Source organism: Oratosquilla oratoria, chromosome 8 (genome assembly GCF_046742065.1).
Source record: "Oratosquilla oratoria isolate Oo_2021 chromosome 8, ASM4674206v1, whole genome shotgun sequence".
NCBI lineage: Eukaryota > Metazoa > Arthropoda > Malacostraca > Stomatopoda > Squillidae > Oratosquilla > Oratosquilla oratoria.
In genome coordinates this window covers 56,295,077-56,320,302 of record NC_134784.1, presented here as the reverse complement: position 1 = coordinate 56,320,302, position 25,226 = coordinate 56,295,077, and the positions used below count along the sequence as shown (strand labels likewise).

The 25,226-nt window shown below is 41.1% G+C and overlaps 2 protein-coding genes across 4 annotated transcripts in view; one reads left to right on the top strand and one right to left on the bottom strand.

Annotated features, from left to right (window-relative positions):
- PolD1 (DNA polymerase delta 1, catalytic subunit) overlaps positions 1-25,226 on the bottom strand; it is a 362,759-nt gene that overhangs the window by 49,101 nt on the left and 288,432 nt on the right. For all 3 annotated transcript variants that reach the window (XM_076189251.1, XM_076189252.1, XM_076189253.1), the window contains 3 exons: positions 19,255-19,350; positions 18,908-19,045; positions 749-921 (listed from right to left, as the gene is read on the bottom strand). In XM_076189251.1, the coding sequence (XP_076045366.1) occupies positions 749-921; positions 18,908-19,045; positions 19,255-19,350 (407 nt within the window). The remainder of the gene's footprint in view (positions 1-748; positions 922-18,907; positions 19,046-19,254; positions 19,351-25,226) is intronic.
- Positions 1-25,226, top strand: part of LOC143027746 (uncharacterized) — a 538,392-nt gene that overhangs the window by 315,846 nt on the left and 197,320 nt on the right. The window lies entirely within an intron of this gene.

Genomic DNA, 25,226 nt, shown 5'->3' with positions numbered 1-25,226 from the left:
GGATGGATGGGGTAAAAGGGGCATTGGGAAAGAGGGGAATGTCTGTTGTGGAAGGAAGGGAGAAGACAAAAGATAGAGGTGGGAATGGTTGTGTATGGATGATGCTGTGATGCATGGGAGTGGGTGGGGTGGGGAGTTAGGGAGTATGCGTGAATGATATTTTGATGCACCCCAAAGGTTTTACTCTCAGTCTTCTGTTTTTCTGCATGAGGGGACAGGGGTGGGGGGTGGCCAATTAAATGAAGCAGCCCTGCTGTGGATGTGCTGTGTCTTGCTACATTACTTCGAATCCAAGGTGGTGGGCAAGATGCAGGGATGACCCGTCATCCAGGAGATGCCAAGAAAAGAGGGAAGGAGGGGGGTGAATGGGAGTGGATTTATGCCTCTGACTTTGGCTACCTCCCTTGTAAGGGGGAAAAAGCTGCTGGTATATGTATGTAGTTGTAAATCTTATTCTTACAGCTACCAGATTATTTTATTCAGCTGAGGGAAACCTGCAGTCAAAAAGTTTTACCACTGTTAATAAATAATACCAAACCCTCTATAAAAAAGTGCACTGGTGATGTAACCATAAGAGTGTAGGTCTTGTATCTTCCTAGCTGCAGGTTCAAATCCCAAACTTCTCTCTGGTTCCCACCAGTGAATGTTACCTGCCCCAACAGTCTAAGCACATGCACAGGCTTCTTACCACCACTTATAAACATCTTAACAAAATAATGGACTATAATACCTACAGAAACAAATTTACCTGTCAATGAGGATTTTCTGTAGGCACGTGTTGATAAGGTGAGCAACAAGGGGTGCATTATCTCTTCGCACAGTTTCAATTCCTTTGCAATCCATCTTATCATAGGTATCTGCCTTTGTGAAGTATAGCCCAGCATAGCGCTTCTTGTTGATAAGCAGGTAGGGGAAATAAACCTGAAAATATAAATCATGTTTACAACTGATCAATTCACTGCCCAAATGCCCTCTTGCCCATGGCCCCAAGAAAACTGGTCACATCATCTGATTTATTTCACAGGTCACTCAATGAAGACATAATACAGGCATCAACCAAGAGCAGAAATCAATCCCAAGCCATGCAAGAGTAGCAGTAGCATACTTACACTCATCATAGCCCTACCTACATACCAAAAGGCTTCTTCCTCCTTTTAACCTCTTCAATACAATGATGCCTACATAGGTGTCATGACGCATGAGTGGGTATACGAGGATACTGGCATTGGCATCCTCATTTCATTTATTTTGTAGTTATAGCTGAGTGACCCCTGAATTCTGTCTGGGGTATTGGCTGCTTGTTATTGTGGCAAAGTAGCATGCAGTCGACACTTTAGGGTCTATATGGGGCACCCCTACGGACCATAGCCACACATCATTTTGTCTATGATAGAGGAAAACTCTGTTCATAGAGAAATGATGACACTTTTATACTACGACTGTCCCTCCGTTATGCTGTCCCCCAACCCCTTGTTGCTGTCCTGTACCATTTCTCTGAGTATTCTTTTTCTGTGGTGGGGGAATTCCCTATGGTGGGGGAAAAGAATACTGCCACCGAGTATTCCCACTTGGATCGTAGGAGGCAAGAAGGGACGGGGATTGGGACTAGGCATCCTTCTCCTTGTAGCCCTACAGGGCACATTCCTAAAAGTAAAAGCAAAGGCATAAGAGGGTCTGGAAGTTCTCGTACCAGCACCCTAAGGTTTGGGTCTTTTAACCCCTTCCATACGGTGCCGCACACGTAGGCGTCATGGGGAGCGAGTGTATTCGCGAGGCTGCCATATCGGCGTCTTGATTATATTTATTGTAGTCGCCCCTCGATAATGACATTCTTTCTAATTCTTTTGTAATCGCATTTTCTATGGTTATCAAAATTCACGGGTGAAGAGAGAACGATCGATATAAGCGGTGACTATATTTTATGATGCGAGTATTATTACGACACGTCGTACGGCTGGCATTGGTTGCTGCCACCGAGATCTAAGTCCATGACGCCTACGTGTGCGGCACCGTATGGAAGGGGTTAATGTGCGTGGATGTGGTACAGATGAGAGTAAAAGGGAAGAGATAGGTAGTATGTTTGTGAGAAGAAAGATGGATGTGTTGGCTTTGAGTGAAACTAAGTTGAAAGGGAAGGGTGATTGTAAGTTTGGGAGTGTAAGGGGGAGATTATCAGGAGTGAAGAGAGGGCGAGGGAGGGAAGGGGTGGCTATACCAGTAAGTGAAGAGATAGGTAAACATGTAGTGGAGTGGAAGGAGGTTTCCTCAAGGATAATGTGGATGAAGATGAAACTGGGAAAGGAGATGTGGGTTTTTGTAAGTGCATATGGGCCTGGCAGTGAGAAGAGTGTAGAAGAAAGGGAGGCTTTTTGGATAGATTTAAATGAGTGCATACAGGGTTTAGGGAGAAGTGTAAATGTAATAGTACTGGGAGACCTTAATGCTAGGGTAGGAAAGGATCCAATTGATGGAGTGGTTGGGAAATGTGGAGTTCCAGGAAAAAATCGTAGTGGAGAGTTGATGGTGGAAATGTGTCTAGAAAGAAAGTTGATGATAGCAAATACAGTGTTTCGGAAGAAAGTCAAGCATAAGTACACATGGGAGAGGGTGGATGGAAGGGTGGTAGATAGAGCTTTAATGGACTATGTAGTGGTAAACAGAATTATGATAGGAAGAGTTAAGGATGTATATGTGCTAAGGGGAGAGGGTGGGGGAATATCAGATCATTTTCTGGTGGAAGGTAAGTTGAGAGTGGAGGATAAATGGAGAAAGAGGAAAGGGACAAAAGGTAGGGAGGTACTTAGAGTGAACTCTTTAAATGAAGAGGAAAAGGAGAAGTACAAGAAGAAGCTGAAGGAGGAGTGGGAGGGAGTGAAGGATAGAGTAGAGGTAGGTGTGGAGGTGTAGAGGTAGGTGTGGAGGAGGAATGGGGATGGTTCAAGGAGGGAGTCACAAAGTGTGCAAAGATGGTGTGTGGAACAAAAAGGATAGGAGGAAATAGAAGGAAGGGTAGTGAATGGTGGGATGAGGAAATGAAGAAGGTTGTAGAAGAGAAGAAGTGAGCTTACACAGATTGGTTACAAAATAGGACGAGGGAGTCATATGAGACATACAAAGAAAAGAAAAGAGAAGTAAAGAAAAAGGTAAAGGAGGCAGAGAGGAGAGCAGATGTGAAGTTTGTGTAAGTTTGTGTCGCTTCTTTCTAATGCTTCTTCAACACCTTTAATCCATTTGGTCCTGGGTCTCCCTACAGGTCTTTTACTTGTGGGTACCCATTCCAGCATTTGTCTTGGGTACCTCGAATCTTCCATTCTCATAACGTGTCCAAACCACCCCATCTTCTATTAAATCCAACACTGACATCACTCCTATTTCCTGTCTTATCCGCTCATTCCTTAATCTATCGCGTCTTGTCACTCCTCTTATTATCCTAAGGGCTCTCATTTCGGCTGCTTGAATGCGACATTTTAATTTAGTGTTTAGGGACCAGGCTTCACTGCCGTATGTTAACACCGGTCTTAACACTGAGACATAAATTGTCTTCATGCATTGAAGTGGGATGCTTTTTTCTTTTAATAGTGGGTACAAAATATTTAGGGTGTTGTTATATTTTGTAATCCTGCTGTTTATTTCAGTCTCCTGCTGGTTATTATCACTGAATTCCACTCCCAAATACTTAAAATGTTCGACCTGTTTTAATTGTTGTCCATCAACTTTGATTCTTCCCTCAACTCGCCTTCTGTCGACACACATTACTTCCGTTCTTGTAACATTCATCTGCATCCTGTATTGTTTTAGCACATCATTCCATTTGTCCATTTCAGTTTGTAGATCTTCCCAACTGTTTGCAGCTATAGCTATATCATCAGCATACGCAAGCACCAGTGGGTTAATATTTCTCTCTCCTTCAATATCCTTAATTATCCTATCCATGTACATTATAAACAATAATGGAGATAGCACTCCATCTTGTCTAACTCCACACTTGACCCTAAACCACTTACCGTCTCTTTTCTCAGTCTTTACTCTTTCACTATTTTCATATAAACTCTTGATAGCTTTTATTAGACTCACTGGTACCTCGTATTCATCGTGTTCAATAGCTTGCCATAACTGATCTCTTGGTACTCTATCAAAAGCCTTTTGAAGGTCAATAAACCCAAGGCATTGTCTGTCCCACTCCCAACATTTTTCCATTAAGATTTTTAGAGTAAAGATATTGTAGATTGTTCCTCATCCTGGTTTAAAACCACTCTGAGATTCTTTTATTTTATGTTCAACTATGCTTCTTAATCGTTTTTCCAAAATTCTTTCATAGATCTTTCCTGTGTGTGATAGTAGAGAGATGCCTCTATAGTTTCCACAATCTGTTTTGTCACCTTTTTTGTGTATTGGACATATCACCACTTTCGTCCCATCATCTGGGACTTGTTTATTTCTACATGCTATATTTATCACTTCTAACATCCACTCTAGTCCGGTGTTTCCCATTTTCTTTATAATTTCTGTTGAAATTTCATCCTCTCCTGATGCTTTCCCATTTTTTATCCTTTCCATGGCTACTCTCAATTCTGCTTTTGTTATTTTCCATTCATTTCTTCCTGTGTCTTCCACTTCACTTTCCACTTCTCTTTCCCTCATATATTCTGGGTTGTACTCTCTTTCATCTTTATCTTGTCCTGTGAAGTTAAACAGATCCTCAAAATACTCTGTCCATCTTTGACTAATTTCTTGTGATTCTGTTAATAGATTACCATCCTTGTCTCTTATAGAATGGGTTGGTACCGTATTTCCATTCCTATACGACTTTGCAAGACTAAATATTAGTTTCCTTGTCCCATTCATATCTCTTTCAAGATCTTCTCCAATCTTTAACCAGCTGTTTTCCTTTGCTTTTCTTTTTATAGTCTCTGCTTCATTTCTCCTGAAGACATATTCTTGCCTATCCTGAGGCCTTCTTGTCTTCATCCAAATTCTAACAAGCTAAAATATGTGAAAACGTTATCAAAAGTAGATGGGTTAAACACCTGGAAGAAAAAACTATACTGAACCCAAACCAATTTGGATTTAGACAAGGAAGATCATATATAACAAACTTGATCTGCTTCTACTTGAGACTAATAGATAAAATAGAGGAGAGGGATGGATGGGCAGACTGTGCCTATCTAGACCTAAAAAAGGCATTTGACAAAGTACCACACAAGAAATTAATAAGAAAAATAGAATCAATAGGTGGCATCACAGGTAAACTATCAGAATGGATGGAAGACTTCCTGACTGGGAGAAAAATGAAGGTAGTAATTAGAGACAAATACCTGAATTGGGAAGAAATGATAAGTGGTGTTCCACAAGGATCAGTGCTAGCTCCAATCATGTTTGCCATACACATAAATGACATGGATGAAGGAGTTGAAGGTTATATGAATTTCTTCACATACATACATACATATATATACCAAGGCTTTTTCCCCCTTCCAAGGGAGGTAGCCAAAAAGGGAAAGGCATAAAAACACTCCCACCCATTTCATTCCTAAATACACTCCACACCCCTCCCACCCTCCCTCTCATCTGAGCACCTCCTGGATGACGGGTCATCCCTGCACCTTGCCCACCGCCCTGGGTCAGAAGCAGTGTCGCAAGACACAGCACATCAACAGCAAGGCTGCTTCATTTAATCGGCGACCACCCCTCTCCGTCCCCCCTTGCATATAAGGAGAGGACGGGGAGAAATCCCTTCGGGCTGCGTCAAACCTTGCTCACACATACTACCTCACCCCCCACCCCCACCCATTCCTCCTCATGCAATCACATCATCATCCATATACAACCATTCTCCACTCACATCTGTCTTCCGTCCTCTCCCTTCCTTCCTCAACAGACATTCCCCTCTTCCCCAAAGCCCCCTTCACCCCATCCATCCACCTCATCCTAGGACGTCCCCTCATGTTCACTCCCTCCACATCTGCCTTCCACACCTCTTTTACTAGTCTTTCTTCACTCATTCTTTCCATGTGTCCAAACCATCCTAATAATCTTTCATCAACCCTATATCCCAGCTCCTTTTTCACCCCTGTTCTCCTCCTCACCTCCTCATTTCTCACTCTATCTAGCCTAGTAACCCCCATCATACTTCTCAGACACCTCATCTCAAACACATTCAAACTCCTTCTCTCTTCTTCTCTTATGTTCCACGTTTCTGCCCCATACAGTGCAGTTGGCACAATCACTCCTTCATACAGTCTCCCCTTCGCATCCATTCCTAAATGTCTATTCCTCATTACACTCTTTAATCCACCAAGGCATTTACTCGCTTCTCTCAATCTACATTCTACCTCCACCTTCACTCCACCTTTTCCTGCTACACTTGCACCCAAGTATCTAAAACTATCCACTTCCTCCAGTCGCTCTCCCTTAATGTTCACTTCCAGTCTACTGCCACTTTCACCCCTTGTACATCTCATCACCTTACTTTTACCCACATTTATATTTAGCTTTCTTCTATCACATACTCTCCCAAACTCTGCCACCAGCTTCCTCAATCCCTCCTCCGATCCTGCCACAAGCGCAGTGTCGTCTGCAAACAACAGCTGGCTCACCTCCCACTTTTCTCCATTTTCTTTAACCATCTCCAATCCCTGACCCACTACCCTTGCATTCACCTCTCGCACCACCCCATCCATGTATAAGTTGTTGTTGTTGTTGTTGTTGTCGTTCCCTAGACTGTCTGTCCGAGCAGTCCCGTCTCCCCAAGGAAGGCCACAGCCGAAACTGGGTTTTCCCACAAATCCTTTATAGAGTGTATGTTGTGTTGTTTGCGTGCATGATTGTGTATAATGCAGTCTTCCATTATGTGTTGTATGGTATGGGGTGAAGTGTTACATCCTGGGCAGCTGTTCACAATGCGGTCGTCCAGCCTCTTCTGGTAGCTTAGAAGTGCTGGGTGGTGACCGCATCGCAGTCTGGCCAAGTGGACTCTGTCCTTTCGTGGGAGAGAGGATTCAGAAGGGTGGATATCAGGGGGTCTGGCATGCAGCAGTGTGTTGTCTTTCAGTGTGTTAATGGAGCGGTGAGTGATATGATTATGAATATGTTTCCGGAGGCTGGTATTTGGTGGTTGTGGAGGAAGAGAAGAGAGTATCTGTGCGTAATAAAGGTCTTTGGGTGTAGTTTTAATGTTTCTTGGTGTGTGTGGGTGTTCTGCTATGTAGTGTAGCAGGTGTGATGTGTTTGTGGTGGCTGCAGCAAGTGTTTGTGTGCCTCTCATGTCGAGGTGGTCCTTGACTTTGAGGACTTTTGTTTCATGGTGTAAATGGTCTGTAAGTGATGTATTTGTGCAGCCTGTAATTGGTCCTGGAGCTGCAACGTCTACGTCGTGGGACCACCCCCCAACCCCAAGAGTTGGGGGCCAATCAGCAGCAACCACCCCTGGCCATCAGCTCTACGCAGATGGCACCGATCCCCAAGGAGGAGCTACGCCTACCTGGGGGAGTACCACAATCCATGTATAAGTTGAACACCCAGGGCGACATAACGCATCCTTGACAAAGTCCCACCTTTACCTCAAACCACTCACTCTCTCCATTTCCAATCCTGATACATGCTCTACTACCCTCATAAAAACTCTTGACAGCTCCTAGAAGCTTTCCTCTTATCCCATAAATCTGCATAACCTCCCACAGTGCCTTTCTGTCTACCCTGTTGTAAGCCTTTTCCAGATCCATAAAAGCCCAAAAAACATCCTTCCCCTTTCCTATAGCTTTCTCACATATCTGTCTTACCACAAAGATCTGATCTACACAACCTTTACCTGTCCTAAATCCACACTGTTCCTCACCAATTACTCCTGTTCCTCTCCTAATCCTCTCAATCAAGATCCTCCCATAAGCCTTCCCAACTACACTCAACAAGCTAATCCCTCTGAAACTACTACATTCACACTTGTCCCCTTTTCCCTTGTAAAGAGGAACTATACAGGCACTCCTCCAGTCCTCCAACACTCTACCTTCTCTCCAGCAAACATTAAATAACCTCACCAACCAGTCCATCATCACTGTACTTCCTTTTTTAAGACATTCTGCATGGCATCCATCCAGACCAGGTGCCTTACCTGATTTCATCATCTTAACAACTGCCTTCACCACATCCTTCCTTATTTCTCCTCCATTCTCCTCACTCATCACTCTCATTTTCTTATCATTTCCCACTGCAGCTATCTTTCCTTCCCTATCCTCCTTCACATTTAGCAACTCCCTAAAATATTCTGCCCATCTTCCCCTTACTGCCTTCTCTTCCATTATCATCTCTCCATCTGCACCTTTTACCTTTTCTTCCCTACTTGATTCGCCTCCTTTTCCTCTCTTAATTTCTTTCCAAAACATCTTTTTATTACTTTCAAAATTTTCTGTCATAATCTTACCCCATTTCACATCTGCTCTAGTCTTTGCAACCTTTACCTTTACTTCTCTTTTCTTGTCTTTGTACCTCTCATATGACTCCCTCGTCCTCTTTTGTAACCAATCTGTGAATGCTCGCTTCTTCTCTTCTACAATCTTCTTTGTTTCCTCATCCCACCATTCACTACCCTTCCATTTCCCCCTGTCCTTCTTGTTCCACACACCATCCTTGCACACTTTATGACTCCCTCCTTAAACCATCCCCATTCCTCCTCCACACCCATCTCTACTCCATCCTTTACTCCCTCCCACTCCTCCTTCAGCTTCTTTCCGTACTCCTTCTCCTTTTCCTTTTCATTCAAGGAGTTCACTCTAAGAAACTCCCTACCTTTTGTCCCTTTCCTCTTTCTCCATCTATCCTCCACTCTCAACTTACCTTCCACCAAAAAATGATCTGATATTCCCCCACCCTCTCCCCTTAGCACATGTACATCCTTAACTCTTCCTATCATAATCCTATTTACCACTACATTATCCATTAGCGCTCTACCTACCACCCTTCCATCCACCACCCTCTCCCATGTGTACTTATGCTTGACTTTCATCCGAAACACTGTGTTTGCTATCATCAACTCTCTTTCTAGACACATTTCCACCATCAACTCTCCACTACGATTCTTTCCTGGAACTCCACACTTCCCAACCACTCCATCGGTTGGACCATTTCCCACCCTAGCATTAAGGTCTCCCAGTACTATTACATTGACATTTCTTCCTAAACCCTCTATGCACTCATTTAAATCTATCTTCACAGATGACACAAAAATATTGAAGAAAGTAAGAACAGAAAAGGACTGTGATTCATTACAATCAGACCTGGACAAAATCTGGAAATGGACTCAAAAGTGGGAAGTGAACTTTAATATTAAGAAGTGTGGCATAATAGTTTGAAAAAAGTAAAAACAGAATTTAAAAAAATTATAAAATTGGTGAAGATGAAATAAAAAAAGTGCCCTCGGAAAGGGACTTTGAAGTAATAATCACCAAAGACATGACACTTGATAAACATATAAACAAAATAGTCAGAGAAACCTTCAACTTATTAAGGTCAATGAAAGTGGCATTTCATACTTGGATGAAGGAACAATTAAAAAAATATTAGTTACATTGATATGACCAAAACTGGAATACACAGCGACACTATGGACACCCAGTACTAAAAAGAATATAAGGAAACTAGAAAGAATACCGAGAGGAACGACAAAGTTAGCATCAGCTCTTTCCAAATTAACATACGAACAAAGATTATCAAAATTGGAACTACCAGCACTGGAACGGAAAAGAGAAAGAGGTGATCTGCTGACTATATTTAGAATCATGAAAGGAATGGAAATCCTTGATAGGAATGATTTACTAAAAAATGACATCCGACCTAGATATGGACCAAAAGGTCTCCTGTCGGCATGCTCCGCCTTTGTACATACATACATATACCAAGGCTTTTTCCCCCTTCCAAGGGAGGTAGCCAAAAAGGGAAAGGCATAAAAACACTCCCACCCATTTCATCCCTAAATACACTCCACATCCTCTGTAAAACAAGAGGTCATGAAAAGAAACTCAAAAAGGATAAATATAGGAGATTGGAAAAAGAACAGATTCACACACAGTGCTGGATATCTGGAATAACTTAAAGAAACAGTGTGTGCTAATACTACTCAAGATTTTAAGGGAAAAAAAAAAAAAAAAAAAAAAAAAAATTGATGCTGATACAAAGATGGTCACTACGAGCATAGCTCCCTTCCCGTGTAATACAACTACGTAAATAAAGGAGTTGAAAATGGGCCTGAATAGGATAAAGGGAGGAAATAAAAGATGGAAAAATGGAGATATGAATAAGAATGAGGCACTACAGAAAGAGATGAAGTATCAAACATAGGCAGTGACTGAGAATGTGGAAGATCAAAGAAAATGACTTCCAAGAAATAAAGAAATAGTGGAGGGTGGAACAGGAAAGTAAAAATTTTTTATCATTTAAAGAAATAGTGAAATAGCAAGTCAAGGAGAATGCTAAGGAAACGGTAATCCAAATGATTTAATGAGAAAGGAAATTTGGTTAGGGATATAGTGGACAAAAAAATATGCATTGTAATCTATGGTATTAAAGAAAAACATGATGTTCCTAGGTATCAGAGAGAAAAAGAGGAAAAATCGTTAAAGAGATCTTTAAAGAAATTCTGAAAGATTCAAGAGGAGGGTCAAATTTTAGATAAAGAAGCTGAAGAAACTTAGAGAATAGATACTTGAAAGAAAAACAATATAAGCCACTAAAAGTAAAACTTAGGTCACAAATGACTGCAGAGGAAGTACTATCTAGAACAGCAAAATTAACAAACAGTGAACAAAAAAATGTTTGAAAAAAAAAAAAAAAAAAAAAAAAAGTGCGAAGAAAAAGAGCTTAGAAATGAAGCGAATAAAAAAATGTAAAAGGAACCGAGACTGAAAAGATTTTTTTTTTTTTTCTTTTTGAAAGTGGTGGACCTGAGGCTGAGAAAATGGTTTATCACGAAAAAGGAAACAAAGCAGACAGTAAAAGACAAAGAAAAAATTCAAATTAGCCTATACCAACATAGATGGAATGATCTCACAACTGAATGAACTAAATGACTATCTGGCATCAGAAAAACCGGACATAATGGAAATAGTAGAAACTAAACTAAAAGGTAATCTACCACCAAACACTGTGGGACAAGGTCTATACAACTGCTGGATGAAGAATAGAAAGGAAAGACAAGGAGGAGGAGTACTATTTCTGACAGTTAACAGAAGGAAAAAACAATGTAGAATAAATTATGATAAAAGTAGAAAACAACCACAAGAAAAGTAGAAAATTTTTAGTAGTGTATGTGCCCTCCCAAAACACAGTCCTGGACAGAACACAATCATTCCAAATTGTTGAGAGATACTAAGTATGAACTGACTGATATACTGAAAGAGGAAATACAGTAATTATGGGTGATTTTAACTCAAAAGAAATATGTTAGGAAGAAATGACAGTAAAGGGTGGAGAAGATATATGGGGCAGCATGCTACTCGATATGACCATTGAATACACAATGACTCAATGGATAAAGGAAAATACCAGATACAGAAACAATGAGAAACCTTAGAGACTGGATTCAATACTTACATCAGAACTTGAAATTGTAGACAGAATAGATTACAAAACACCAATAGGAAAGAGTGACCATGTACTAATAGAATTCAAAATAAAAGAGCAAACAGACCTAAGAAGAAATGAGAAACATAGAATAGGAAGGCCAATGAACAACAAAATGAATTTTAAGAACCTTAAAAAATTCTTTCGTAATGCAAACTGGGGAAAATTCCTAAAGGAAGAAACAAGGATGGAAGAGAAAAGGAATATACTAAAAGAAATTTATAATGACGGTGTGATCAAATATGTACCACAACAAAACAAGAACATACATAAACAACTGGTACAACAAAAAATGTGGTGAAGCCAAGAGCCTGGAAAAAAAAAAAAAAAAAAAAAAAAAAGAGCAAATGGCAAACATACATCAAACTAAGAAACCATTATGTAAACATACGCAGAGAAGAAAAGAGAAATTATGAAAAAGAAATAATAGAAAATGCAAGGAACAACCTAAACTATTTTACAGATATGTGAATGATAAACTTAAAAAAACAAGCAAGAAATAGAAAAGCTGTGCCAAGGTAGTCATGAATATACAGAAGAACAAGAAATGGCAGAAATTATGAGCAACCATTTCAAATCGGTATTCTCAACTGAGAACTCACCTAACTGTGAGGGAATCGAGAGACAGAAATCCTCCCTAATGAAGGAAACAACTGCAACAAAGAAGGAAATCAGCGACCAAATAAAAAACCTTGATGTCAGAAGATCGCATGGTCCAGATGGAATTGCAAATTGGATACTGAAAGAATGCGTAGAAGAGTTAACAGATAAAATATACAATATAATCAAATGCTCGCTCAAAGAAGAATAGGTACCACAAGATTGGAAAAATGCATAGAACCAATATATAGATGAGGAAACAAGGAAAATCCAACTAACTACAGACCGGTCTCCCTAACAAGTACAGTAGCTAAAATATTTGAAAAAGTGATCAAAAGTAGATGGGTTAAACACCTGGAAGAAAAAACTATACTGAACCCAAAGCAATTTCGATTTAGACAAGGAAGATCATGTACAATAAACCTGATCTGCTTCTATACGAGACTAACAGATATAATACAAGAGAGGAATGGATAGGCAGACTGTGCCTATCTAGACTTACAAAAAGCATTTGATAAGGTACCACACAAGAAATTATTAAGAAAAATTGAATCAATAGGTAGCATCGGATTTAAATTATTAGAATGGATGGAGGACTTCCTGACTGGGAGAAAAATGAGGGTAGTAATTAGTCAGAAATACTTGAAGTGGGAAGAAATGATAAGTAGTGTCCCACAGGGGTCGGTGCTTGCTCCAATAATTTTTGCCATATATATAAATGACATGGATGAAGGAGTTCAATGTTATATGAATTTCTTTGCCGATGACACAAAAATACGAAAGACAGTAGGAACAGAAGAGGACTGTAATTCATTAAAATCAGACCTGGACAAAATCTGGAAATGGACTCAAAAGTGGGAAGTGAAATTCAATATCATGAAATGTAGCATAATGGAGTTTGGAAAAAGTAAAAACAGAATTTCAAAAAATAATAAAATTGGTGAAGAAGAAATAAAAAAAGTGCACTCGGAAAGGGACCTTGGAGTAATAATCACCAAAGACATGACACCGGATAAACATATCAACAAAATAATTTGAGAAACCTTCAACGTATTACATACATACATATACCAAGGCTTTTTCCCCCTTACTAGGGAGGTAGCCAAAAAGGAAAAGGCATAAAATCATTCCCATCCATTCCATCCCTGAAACACTTCACATCCCTCCACCCTCCCTCTCATCTTAGCACCTCCTAGATGACGGGTCATCCCTGCACCTTGTCCACTGCCCTAGGTCAGAAGCAGTGTTGCAAGACACAGCACATCCACAGCAAGGCCGCTTTATAAATCGGCGACCCCCCCTCTCCGTCCCCCCATATAGAGGAGAAGACGGGGAGAAATCCCTTCGGGCTGCATCAAAATTTTGCTCACACACACTACCTCACCCTCATCCCCCCGTCCATTTCACCTCATGCATCACAGCATCTTCCATATACAACCATTCTCCATTCACCCGTCTTCTGTCCTCTCCCGCCCTTCCTCAACAGACATTCCCCTCTTCCCCAAAGCCCCCTTCACCCCATCCATCCATCTCATCCTAGGACGTCCCCTCATATTCACTCCCTCCACATCTGCCTTCCATACCTCTTTTACTAGTCTTTCTTCACTCATTCTTTCCATGTGTCCAAACCATCCTAATACTCTCTCATCAACCCTATCTCCCAACTCCCTTTCCACCCCTGTTCTCCTCCTTACTCCTCACTCTATCTAGCCTAGTAACCCCCATCATACTTCTCAGACACTTCATCTCAAACACATTCAAGCTCCTTCTCTCTTCCTCTCTTATGTTCCATGTTTCTGCTCCATACAGTGCTGTTGGCACAATCACTCCTTCATACAGTCTCCTCTTGGCATCCATTCCCAAATTTCTATTCCTCATTACACTTTTTAATCCACCAAGGCATTTACTCGCTTCTCTCAATCTACATTCTACCTCCACCTTTACTCCACCTTTTCCTGCCACATTTGCACCCAAGTATCTAAAACTATCCACTTCCTCCAGTTGCTCTCCCTTAATGCTCACTTCGAGATTACTGCCACTTTCACCCCTTGTACATCTCATCACCTTACTTTTACCCACATTTATCTTCAGCTTTCTTCTATCACACACTCTCCCAAACTCTGTCACCAACTTCCTCAATCCCTCCTCCGATCCTGCCACAAGCGCAGTGTCGTCCGCAAATAACAGCTGGCTCACCTCCCACTTTTCTCCATTTTCTTTAACCATCTCCAATCCCTGACCCACTACCCTTGCATTTACCTCTCGCACTACCCCATCCATCAACGTATTAAGGTCAATAAAAGTGGCATTTGACTATTTGGATGAAGAAATTATTAAAATATTAGTTATATTGATTAGATCAAAACTGGAATATGCAGCAACACTATGGACACCCAGTACTAAAAAGAACATAAGGAAATTAGAAAGAATACAGAGAGCAATGACAAAGTTAGCAATTAACATATGAACAAAGATTATCGAAATTGGAACTACCAACACCGGAGCAGAAAAGAGAAAGAGGTGATCCACTGACTATCTATAGAATCATGAAAGGAATGGAAATCCTTGATAGGAATGATTTACTAAAAGATGACAATGGAAAAACAAGAGGTCATGAAAAGAAACTCAAAAAGGATAACTATAGAAGACATCTGAGAGAGAGAGAGAGAGAGAGAGAGAGAGAGAGGGAGAGAGAGAGAGAGAGAAAAAAAAAACTTTCCACACAGTGCTGGATATCTGGAATAACTTAAAGAAACAGTGTGTGCAAATACTATTCAAGATTTTAAGAAAAAACTTGATGCTGAAAGATACAAAGACATGCACCATGAGTCCAATTTGAACAATCTTTGTTCTTGTGTCAATTTAGAGTGTTGGTGCCATCTTTGTTGTTGCTCTTTGTATTCTAATTTCTTTACATTCTTTTTGGTACTGGTTGTCCATAGTGTCACAGCATACTCCAATCTTGGTCTTAGCAGTGTAACTAATATTTTCTTTACCATTTCCTCATCCAAGTCCTCCAAAGCCACTTTCACTAACCTTAGTAAATTGAAGGCTTCTCTGATGATTTTGTTGATATACTTGTGTGGTGACATGTCTTTGCTGATAATTACTCCTAGGTCCCTTTCCGAGCTTACTTTTCTCACTTCCTCTGTACCAATTTTGTATTGCCCCAATATTCTATTTTTACTTTTTTCTAAGGGGAAAGGGGGACTAGTGTGAGTGTAGTAGTTTCAGAGGGATCAGCTTGTTGAGTGTAGTTGGGAAGGCTTATGGGAGGGTCTTGATTGAGAGGATTAGGAGAGGAACAGAGGGAGTAATTGGTGAGGAACAGTGTGGTTTTAGGACAGGTAGGGATTGTGTAGATCAGATTTTTGTGGTAAGACAGATATGTGAGAAAGCTATAGGAAAATGTAAGGATGTTTTTTGGGCTTTTATGGATCTGGAAAAGGTTTACAACAGGGTAGGCAGGAAGGCACTGTGGGAGGTACTGCAGATATATGGGATAGGAGGAAAGCTATTAAGAGCAGTCAAGAGTTTTTATGAGAGTAGTAGAGCTTGTGTTAGGGTTAGAAATGGAGAGAGTGAATGGTTTGAGGTAAAGATGGGACTTCGTCAGGGATGTGTTATGTCACTCTGGCTGTTCAATCTATACATGAATGGGGTGGTGCGAGAGGTGAATGCAAGGGTAGTAGGTCAGGGATTGGAGATGGTTAAAGAAAATGGAGAAAAGTGGGAAATAAACCAGTTGCTGTTTGCTGACAAAACTGCGCTTGTAGCGGGATCAGAGGAGTGATTGAGGAAATTAGTGACAGAGTTTGAGGTGTGTGAAAGAAGCTGAAGATAAATGTGGGAAAAAGTAAGATGATTAGATGTACAAGGGGAGTGTGTGGCAGCAGACTGGAAGTGAGTATTAAGGGAGACGGGAGGAAATGGATAGTTTTAGATACTTGGGTGCAAATGTGGCTGGAAGTAGAATGTAGACTGAGAGAAGTGAGTAAATGTCTTAGGGGATTAAAGTGTAATGAGAAATAGACATTTGGGAATCGATGCTAAGACGCGGTTATATGAAGGAGTGATTGTGCTGACAGCACTGTATGAGGCAGAAACATGGAACATAGGAAGAGAGAAGGAGTTTGAATGTGTTTGAGATGAAATATCTGAGAAGTATGATAGGGGTTACTAGGCTGGATAGAGTGAGAAATGAGGTGAGGAGAAGAACAGGGGTGGAAAGGGAGTTGGGAGATAGGGTTGATGAAAGAGTATTGGGATGGTTTGGACACATGGAAAGAATGAGTGAAGAAAGATTAGTAAAAGAGGTGTGAAAGGCAGAGATGGAAGGAGTGAATATGAGGGGGGGCGTCCTAGGATGAGATGGATGGATGGGGTAAAAGGGGCATTATTAAAGAGAGGAATGTCTGTATAGGAAGGACAGGAGAGGACAGAAGATAGGGGTGAATGGAGAAGGGTTGTGTATGGATGATGCTGTGATGCATGAGGGGGTGGGGGATGGAGGGTGAGGGAGTATGTATGAGAAATAAATTGACGCAGCCTGAAGGGATTTCTCCCCATCTTCTCCTTTTCTGCATGAGGGGACAGAGAGGGGGGGGGGTTGCCGAATTAATGAAGCGGCCTTGCTGTGGATGTGCTGTGTCCTGCAACACTGCTTCTGACCCATGGCAGTGGACAGGATGCAGGGATGATCCATCATCCAGGAGGTGCCAAGATGTGAGGGAGGGAAGAGGGTGGAGGGTAGTGGTATGTAGGGAATGGAATGGGTGGGAGTGGTTCCTATGCCTTTTTCTTTTTGGCTACCTCCCATGTAAGGGGGAAAAAAGCCTTTGGTATATGTATGTACATACTTTTTCCAAACTCTATTGTACATTTCTTGATGTTAAAGTTCACTTCACACTTTTGACTATTTCCAGACTTTATGCAAGTCTTTCTGTAGTGATTTACAATCTTCCTCTGTATTTACATATACCAAAGGTTTTCCCCCTTACAAGTGAGGTAGCCAAAAAACTAAGGCATAAAAGACCATTCCCACCCATTCCATCACTAATACACTCCATTCCTCTCCACCCTCTACTCTCCTTCTTATCTTGGCACCTCCTGGATGACGGGTCATCCCCATCTTGTCCAGTGACCTGGGTCAGAGGCAGTGTCGCAAGACACAGCACATCCACAGCAAGGCCGCTTCATTAAATCAGCAACGCCCCCTCTTCATCCCCCCATGCAGAAAAGGAGAAGACGGAGAGATCCCTTCGGGCTGCATCAAAATTTTAACACACATACTATGAGTACCTCACCCCCCATCCCCCATCCATTCCACCTCATGCATCACATCATCATCCATATACAACCATTCTCCATTCAACCCTGTCTTCTGTCCTCTCCTGTCCTTCCTCAACAGACATTCCCCTTTTCCCCCATCCATGCATCTCATCCTAGGAGTTTCCTCTGTACTTTCTTTAATAGTTTTGCATCATCTGCAAAGAAGTTCATATAATATTCCACACCTTCATCCATGTCATTAATATGTATGGCAAACATAACCAAAGCCAATACCAAACCTTGTGGGACTCCACTTATCATTACTTCCCAGGTCATGTATTTGTCTCTAAGTACTACCCTCATTTTCCTCCCAGTCAAAAAATCTTCCATCTATTCCAATAATTTTCCTTGAATACCACCTATTGGTTCAATTTTTCTTAATAGCTTTTTGTGTGGTACTTTATGAAATACTTTTATTAGATCTAGAAAAGCACAATCCGCCCATCCGTCTCTTCCTTGTATTATTTCTATTAGTCTCAAGTAGAAGCAAATCAAGTTAGCAGCCCATGATCTTCATCATTCACATGAGGTGTTTGAGAAGTATGGTGAGGGTTACAGGGAAGTGAGAAATGAAGAGGTAAGGCAATGAGCAGGGGTGGAAAGGAAGATGGCAGATGATGAGGGACTACTGGGATGGTTAGAGCATTTGGAAATAACAAGTGAAGAAAGTATAGTAAAAAAAAAAGTGTGGAAGTCAGGGGTAGATGGAATGAACTTCCAGGGAAGACCAATAATGAAATGGATTGATAGGGGGTGATGAGGGCCTTCATGAATATGGAATGTCTGTTGAAGAGGGAAGGGGGAGAGCAAGAGATAGGTGTGGAGAATAGTTGTGAAGTAATTATAAATTTATGAAGGATGAATGGTGAAAGGTTGTGAATTAATGATAAACTGATACAGCCTGAATGGAAAACGGTTGTGAATAACTGACTCAAGAGTGGCTCAGTCTGGAGACCAGGTACCAGCCCTTTGAAGTTGCACCTCCTTGAGAAGGAAGAGAGTGTTGTGTCCATTTGGCATCAGCAGTGGGTCTTGAATGTCCAGTTTTCTTGTTCTTTGGTTTGGAGTGGGGTGTTCCTCTTCTCCATCCTGCCTCAATCCTGTAGTAACATTCACCCTACCCAGCTACCTTTTCTTTGATCCACTCCTTGTTCTTCTTCCCAGCACTACCAATTCATACACCCACTGATAGTTATCTCCTTCAATCCATTTTCAAAACACAACCAAAACCACTTCAGGTTATTGTTCTCCATTAATACCATTGTCCCTTTGTGAATTGTAACTTTCCATAGCCTTCAAGCACCACACTGCAAATGTGCAAAGTATATTTCTACTAATATTCCATAAATGTTCAATTTTTTCTTACCTTTTCAAACTCAAGTTTGATGGGCTTCACAAATTTATCAGACACATACTCTGCAGCCTCTTTGCCAAGCTCCATTGCCTCAGCTACTGTGGTTACTCCAAACTTGATCATTACAGAATCAGTATCTCCATATATAACCTGGTTAGTAGATTTAAAATGTCTAGTATAAAGTTAATTAAAAACATAAATAAATACATGAAAAATTAATCAACATTCAATAATGAAAAAGAACAAGAAAAAAAAATGAGGGTCATCCAGTCATTTAAAATAAAACTATATATAATTGCCAAATAAACAAACTATTTAATCAGGATACTAAGCCCTCCATAAAAGCTTTCCCTACCAACCTCTGCTTTGTGTTCATAACCATTCTCCAATGTGTATTTCTTCTCAACCTGTTCTTTGGTCTGAGCAATCATATCTCGCCCAAAAGCTGTTACACTCTGTGAAGACAGTAAATCACATCATGACATGAAAATAAAATAAACTAAAAACATAAATAAATAACTAATCTTTATCTATATACCAAAGGGTCCTTATAGGGGAAGTAACCATCTCAAGGCAAGCATCCAACCCCACCCATTCCATTCCCATCTGTTTCCCTTTCATCTTAGCTTTTCATGGATGAAGGGTCACCCTGGTCTCTCTCCCAAATGACGGTGAAAGGTGGAGAAGACCTTTGGGGAAATATTCTACTGGATATGACCATTGAATACACATTGACTTAATGGGAAAAGGAAAATACTAGGTGTAGAAACAATGAAGAGCCACTGAGACTAGATTGAATATTTACATCACATCAGTCAATACCTGGTCTGGGGTATTGGCTGCTTGTTATTGTGGCAAAGTAGCATGCAGTTGATACTTTAGGGTCTAAATGGGGCGCCCCTACAGACCATAGCCACACATCATTTTGTCTATGATAGAGGAAAACTCTTCATAGAGAAATGATGACACTTTTATACTACGACTGTCCCTCCGTTATGATGTCCCCCAACCCCTTGCTGCTGTCCTGTACCAATTCTCTGAGTATTTATCTTCTGCTGTGGGGGAATTCCCCTGTGGTGGGGGAAAAGAATACTGCCACCAAGTATTTCCACTTGGATCATAGGAGGTGAGAAGAAGGGGACGGGGAGTGGGACTAGGCATCCTTCTCCTAGTAGCCCCACAGGGCACATTCCTAAACGAAAAAGCAAAGGCATAAGAGGGTCTGGCAATTTTCGGACCAGCACCCTAAGGTTTGGGTCTTTTAATGTGCGTGGATGTGGTACAGATGAGAGTAAAAGGGAAGAGATAGGTAGTATGTTTGTGAGGAGAGAGATGGATGTGTTGGCTTTGAGTGAAACTAAGTTGAAAGGGAAGGGTGAGAGTAAGTTTGGGAGTATAAGTGGGAGGTTATCAGGAGTGAAGAGAGGGCGAGGAAGGGAAGGGGTGGCTATACTAGTAAGTGAAGAGATAGGTAAAGGTGTAGTGGAGTGGTTTCCTCAAGGATAATGTGGACGAAGGTGAAACTGGGAAAGGAGATGTGGGTTTTTGTAAGTGCATATGGGCCTGGCAATGAGAAGAGTGTAGAAGAAAGGGAGGCCTTTTGGATAGATTTAAATGAGTGCATAGAGGAATTAGGGAGAAATGTCAATGTAATAGTACTGGGAGACCTTAATGCTAGGGTAGGAAATGGTCCAATTGATGGAGTGGTTGGGAAATGTGGAGTTCCAGGAAAGAATAGTTGTGGAGAGTTGATGGTGGAAATGTGTCTAGAAAGAGAGTTGATGATAGCAAATATAGTGTTTCGGAAGAAAGTCAAGCATAAGTACACATGGGAGAGGGTGGTGGATGGAAGGGTGGTAGATAGAGCATTAATGGACTATGTAGTGGTAAATAGGACTATGATAGGAAGAGTTAAGGATGTACATGTGCTAAGAGGAGAAGGTGGGGGAATATCAGATCATTTTTTGGTGAAAGGTAAGTTGAAAGTGGAGGATAGATGGAGAAAGAGGAAAGGGACAAAAGGTAGGGAGGTGCTTAGAGTGAACTCTTTAAATGAAAAGGAAAAGGAGAAGGAGTACAAGAAGAAGCTGAAGGAGGAGTGGGAGGGAGTGAAGGATAGAGTAGAACTAGGTGTGGAGGAGGAATGGGGATGGTTCAAGGAGAGAGTCACAAAGTGTGCAAAAATGGTGTGTGGAACAAGAAGGACAGGAGGAAATAGAAGGAAGGGTAGTGAATGGTGGGATGAGGAAATAAAGAAGGTTGTAGAAGAGAAGAAGCGAGCTTTCACAGATTGGTTACAAAATAGGACGAGGGAGCCACATGAGAGGTACAAAGAAAAGAAAAGAGAAGTAAAGAAAAAGGTAAAGGAGGCAGAGAGGAGAGCAGACGTGAAGTGGGGTAGGAGTATGACAGAAAATTTTGAAAGTAATAAAAAGATGTTTTGGAAAGAAATTAAGAGAGGAAGAGGAGGTGAATCAAGTAGAGAAAAAAGGGTAAAAGGTGCAGATGGAGAGATGATAATGGAAGAGAAGGCAGTAAGGGGAAGATGGGCGGAATATTTTAGTGAGTTGCTAAATGTGAAGGAGGATAGGGAGGGAAAGATAGCTGCAGTGGGAAATACTAAGAAAATGAGAGTGATGAGTGAGGAAAATGGAGGAGAAATAAGGAAGGATGAAGTGAAGGCAGTTGTTAAGATGATGAAAGCAGGTAAGGCACCTGGTCTGGATGGATGCCATGCAGAATGTCTTAAAAAAAGAGGTACAGTGATGGTGGACTGGCTGGTGAGGTTATTCAATGTTTGCTGGAGAGAGGGTAGAGTGCCGGAGGAATGGAGGAGTGCCTGTATAGTTCCTCTTTACAAGGGAAAAAGGGACAAGTGTGAATGTGTAGTTGGGAAGGCTTATGGGAGGATCTTGATTGAGAGGATTAGGAGAGGAACAGAGGGAGTAATTGATGAGGAACAGTGGATTTAGGACAGGTAGAGGTTGTGTAGATCAGATCTTTGTGGTAAGACAACTATGTGAGAAAGCTATAGGAAAGGGGAAGGATGTTTTTTGGGCTTTTATGAATCTGGAAAAGGCTTACGATAGGGTAGACAGAAAGGCACTGTGGGAGGTTATGCAGATATATGGGATAGGAGGAAAGCTTGTAGGAGCTGTCAAGAGTTTTTATGAGAGTAGTAGAGCTTGTGTCAGGATAAGAAATGGCGAGAGTAAGTGGTTCGAGGTAAAGGTGGGACTTTGTCAAGGATGAGTTGTGTCGCCCTGGCTGTTCAACTTATACATGGATGGGGTAGTGCAAGAGGTAAATGCAAGGGTAGTGGGTCAGGGATTGGAGATGGTTAAAGAAAATGGAGAAAAGTGGGAGGTGAGCCAGTTGTTGTTTGCTGACGACAATGCGCTTGTGACAGGATCGGAGGAGGGATTGAGGAAGTTGGTGACAGAGTGTGGGAGAGTATGTGATAGAAGAAAGCTGAAGATAAATGTGGGTAAAAGTAAGGTGAGATGTTCAAGGGGTGAAAGTGGCAGTAGACTGGAAGTGAGCATTAAGGGAGAGCGACTGGAGGAAGTGGATAGTTTTAGATACTTGGGTGCAAATGTGGTAGGAAAAGGTGGAGTGGAGGTGGAGGTAGAATGTAGATTGAGAGAAGCGAGTAAATGCCTTGGTGGATTGAAGAGTGTAATGAGGAATAGACATTTGGGAATGGATGCTAAGAGGAGACTGTATGAAGGAGTGATTGTGCCAACAACACTATATGGGGCAGAAACGTGCAACATAAGAGAGGAAGAGAGAAGGAGCTTGAATGTGTTTGAGATGAGGTGTCTGAGAAGTATGTTGGGTTACTAGGCTAGATAGAGTGAGAAATGAGAAGGTGAGGAGAACAGGGGTGGAAAGGGAGCTGGGAGATAGGGTTGATGAAAGAGTATTAGGATGGTTTGGACACATGGAAAGAATGAGTGAAGAAAGACAAGTAAAAGAGTAACGGAAGGCAGATGTGGAGGGAGTGAACATGAGGGGACGTCCTAGGATGAGATGGATGGATGGGGTGAAGGGGGCTTTGGGGAAGAGGGGAATGTCTGTTGAGGAAGGACGGGAGAGGACAGAAGACAGGGGTGAATGGAGAATGGTTGTATATGGATGATGTTGTGATGCATAAGGTGGAATGGGTGGGGGGTGGGGGGTGAGGGAGTACGTGTGAACAAAATTTGACGCAGCCTGTAGGGATTTCTCCCGGTCTTCTCCTTTTATACATGGGGGGACGAAGAGGGGGGGTCGCAGATTTAATGAAGCGGCCTTGCTGTGGATGTGCTGTGTCTTGCGACACTGCTTCTGACCCAGGACAAAGGACAAGGTGCAGAGATGACCCGTCATCTAGGAGGTGCTAAGATAAGAGAGAGGGGAGGGGTGTGGAGTGTATTTCAGGGATGGAATGGGTGGGAATGATTTTATGCCTTTTCCTTTTTGGCTACCTCCCTTGTAAGGGGGAAAAAGCCCTGGTATATGTATGTATGTACATCCTGAAATCATGGATAAAATGAAATGCAAGACACCAATTGGGAACAGTGACCATATTCGAACTAAAAGAAAAAAGTGATGTGAGAAGAAATGAGAAACATAGAAAAGGAAGAATAATGTACAATGAAATGGATTTTAAGAAACTCAGAAAATTCATTCAAAATGCAAACTGGGAAAACTTCTCAAATGAAGAGACAAAAATGGAAGAGAAATGGAACATATTCACCTCTTCACTCCGGGGCACATCGCACGTCTGGCAACATTAGCTGCCCGATGTGCGATGTTGCATCATAATAATCACATTATAAAAAATAAAGTCAGTGCTTAATCATTCGTTCTCTTTCACCTGTGAATTTAGGTAACCATAGAAAATATGATGAAGCCAGTTTAGAGAGAATGAAGCTTACGTAGGTATGACTACAATAAATATAATCAAAAGGCCGACGCCAGCATCATCTCGTACCCACTTGCTCCTCTTGACGCCTACATGTGCGGCACCGTATGGAAGTGGTTAAAAGAACAGGTGTACATGAAGTGCTGGTACAACAAAAAATGTAATAGGGCTAAAGGTAGAAGAGACAAAGCCTGGAAAAGATGGAAACAAGAAGAAAAAAGTGGCAAATATACATCAAATAAGAAATAAATATGAAAAAATATGCAGGGAAGAAATGAGAAACTATGAAAAGAACATAATAGAAAAATGCAAGGACCAACCTAAACTATTCTACAGGTATGTGAATGACAAACTAAAAGATAAACATGAAATAGTGAAACTGCATCAAGGTAATAGTAAATATATAATGATGTAGAAATGGCTGAAATTATGAACAAATATTTTAGATCTGTATTCCCAATTGAAAGTACACAAAATTGGGAGAAAGGACAGAAAGATCCCCCCAATGAAAGAAATAATTGTGATACAGAAGGAAATAAGGGCCCAAATTTAAAACCTTGATGTCAGAAAATCACACAGGCCAGATGGAATTGCAAATTGGATATCAAAAGAATGTAGAGATGAACTAATGGCCAAAATACACAAGATAATAGATTTCTCACTCAAAGAAGGAAAAGTACCACAGGACTGGAAAAATGCAAATATTGTACCAATATACAAAGGACGGGACAAGGAAAATCCAATTAACTAAGGACCGGTCTTCCTTTCAAGCACAATATAAAAAATATGTGAAAAAGTTATCAAAATTAAATGGATTAAATATTTGGAAAAGAAAAATATACTAAATCCACAACAATTTCCATTTAAACACGGAAGATTATGTGCCACAAACTTGATTTGCTTTTAATCTAGGCTAATAGAAATAATGCAAGAGAGGGACAGATGGGCAGATTGTGCATTCTTAGATCTACAATATGCATTTGATAAAGTACCGCACAAAAAGCTACCAAGAAAAATCTAAATAATAAGTGGGGTACAAGGAAAGTTATTAGCATGGATGAAAGATTTCTTGAATAGGGGAAAAAAAAAAAAAAAAAAAAAAAAAAAAAAAAAAAAAAAAAAAAAAAAAAAAAAAAAAAAAAAAAAAAGATGGTGGTACTTAAGAGACAAGAACTTGACCTGGGAAGAAATGATAAACGGAGTCCCACAAAGTTCTGTATTGACTCCGATAATGTTTGCCATATATATAAATGACTAGTAAAAGAGGCAGGGAAGGCAGATGTGGAGGGAGTGAACATGAGGGGACATCCTAGGATGAGGTGGATGGATGGGGTGAAGGGGGCTTTGGGGAAGAGGGGAATGTCTGTTGGCGAAGGACGGGAGAGGACAGAAGACAGGGGTGAATGGAGAATGGTTGTATAT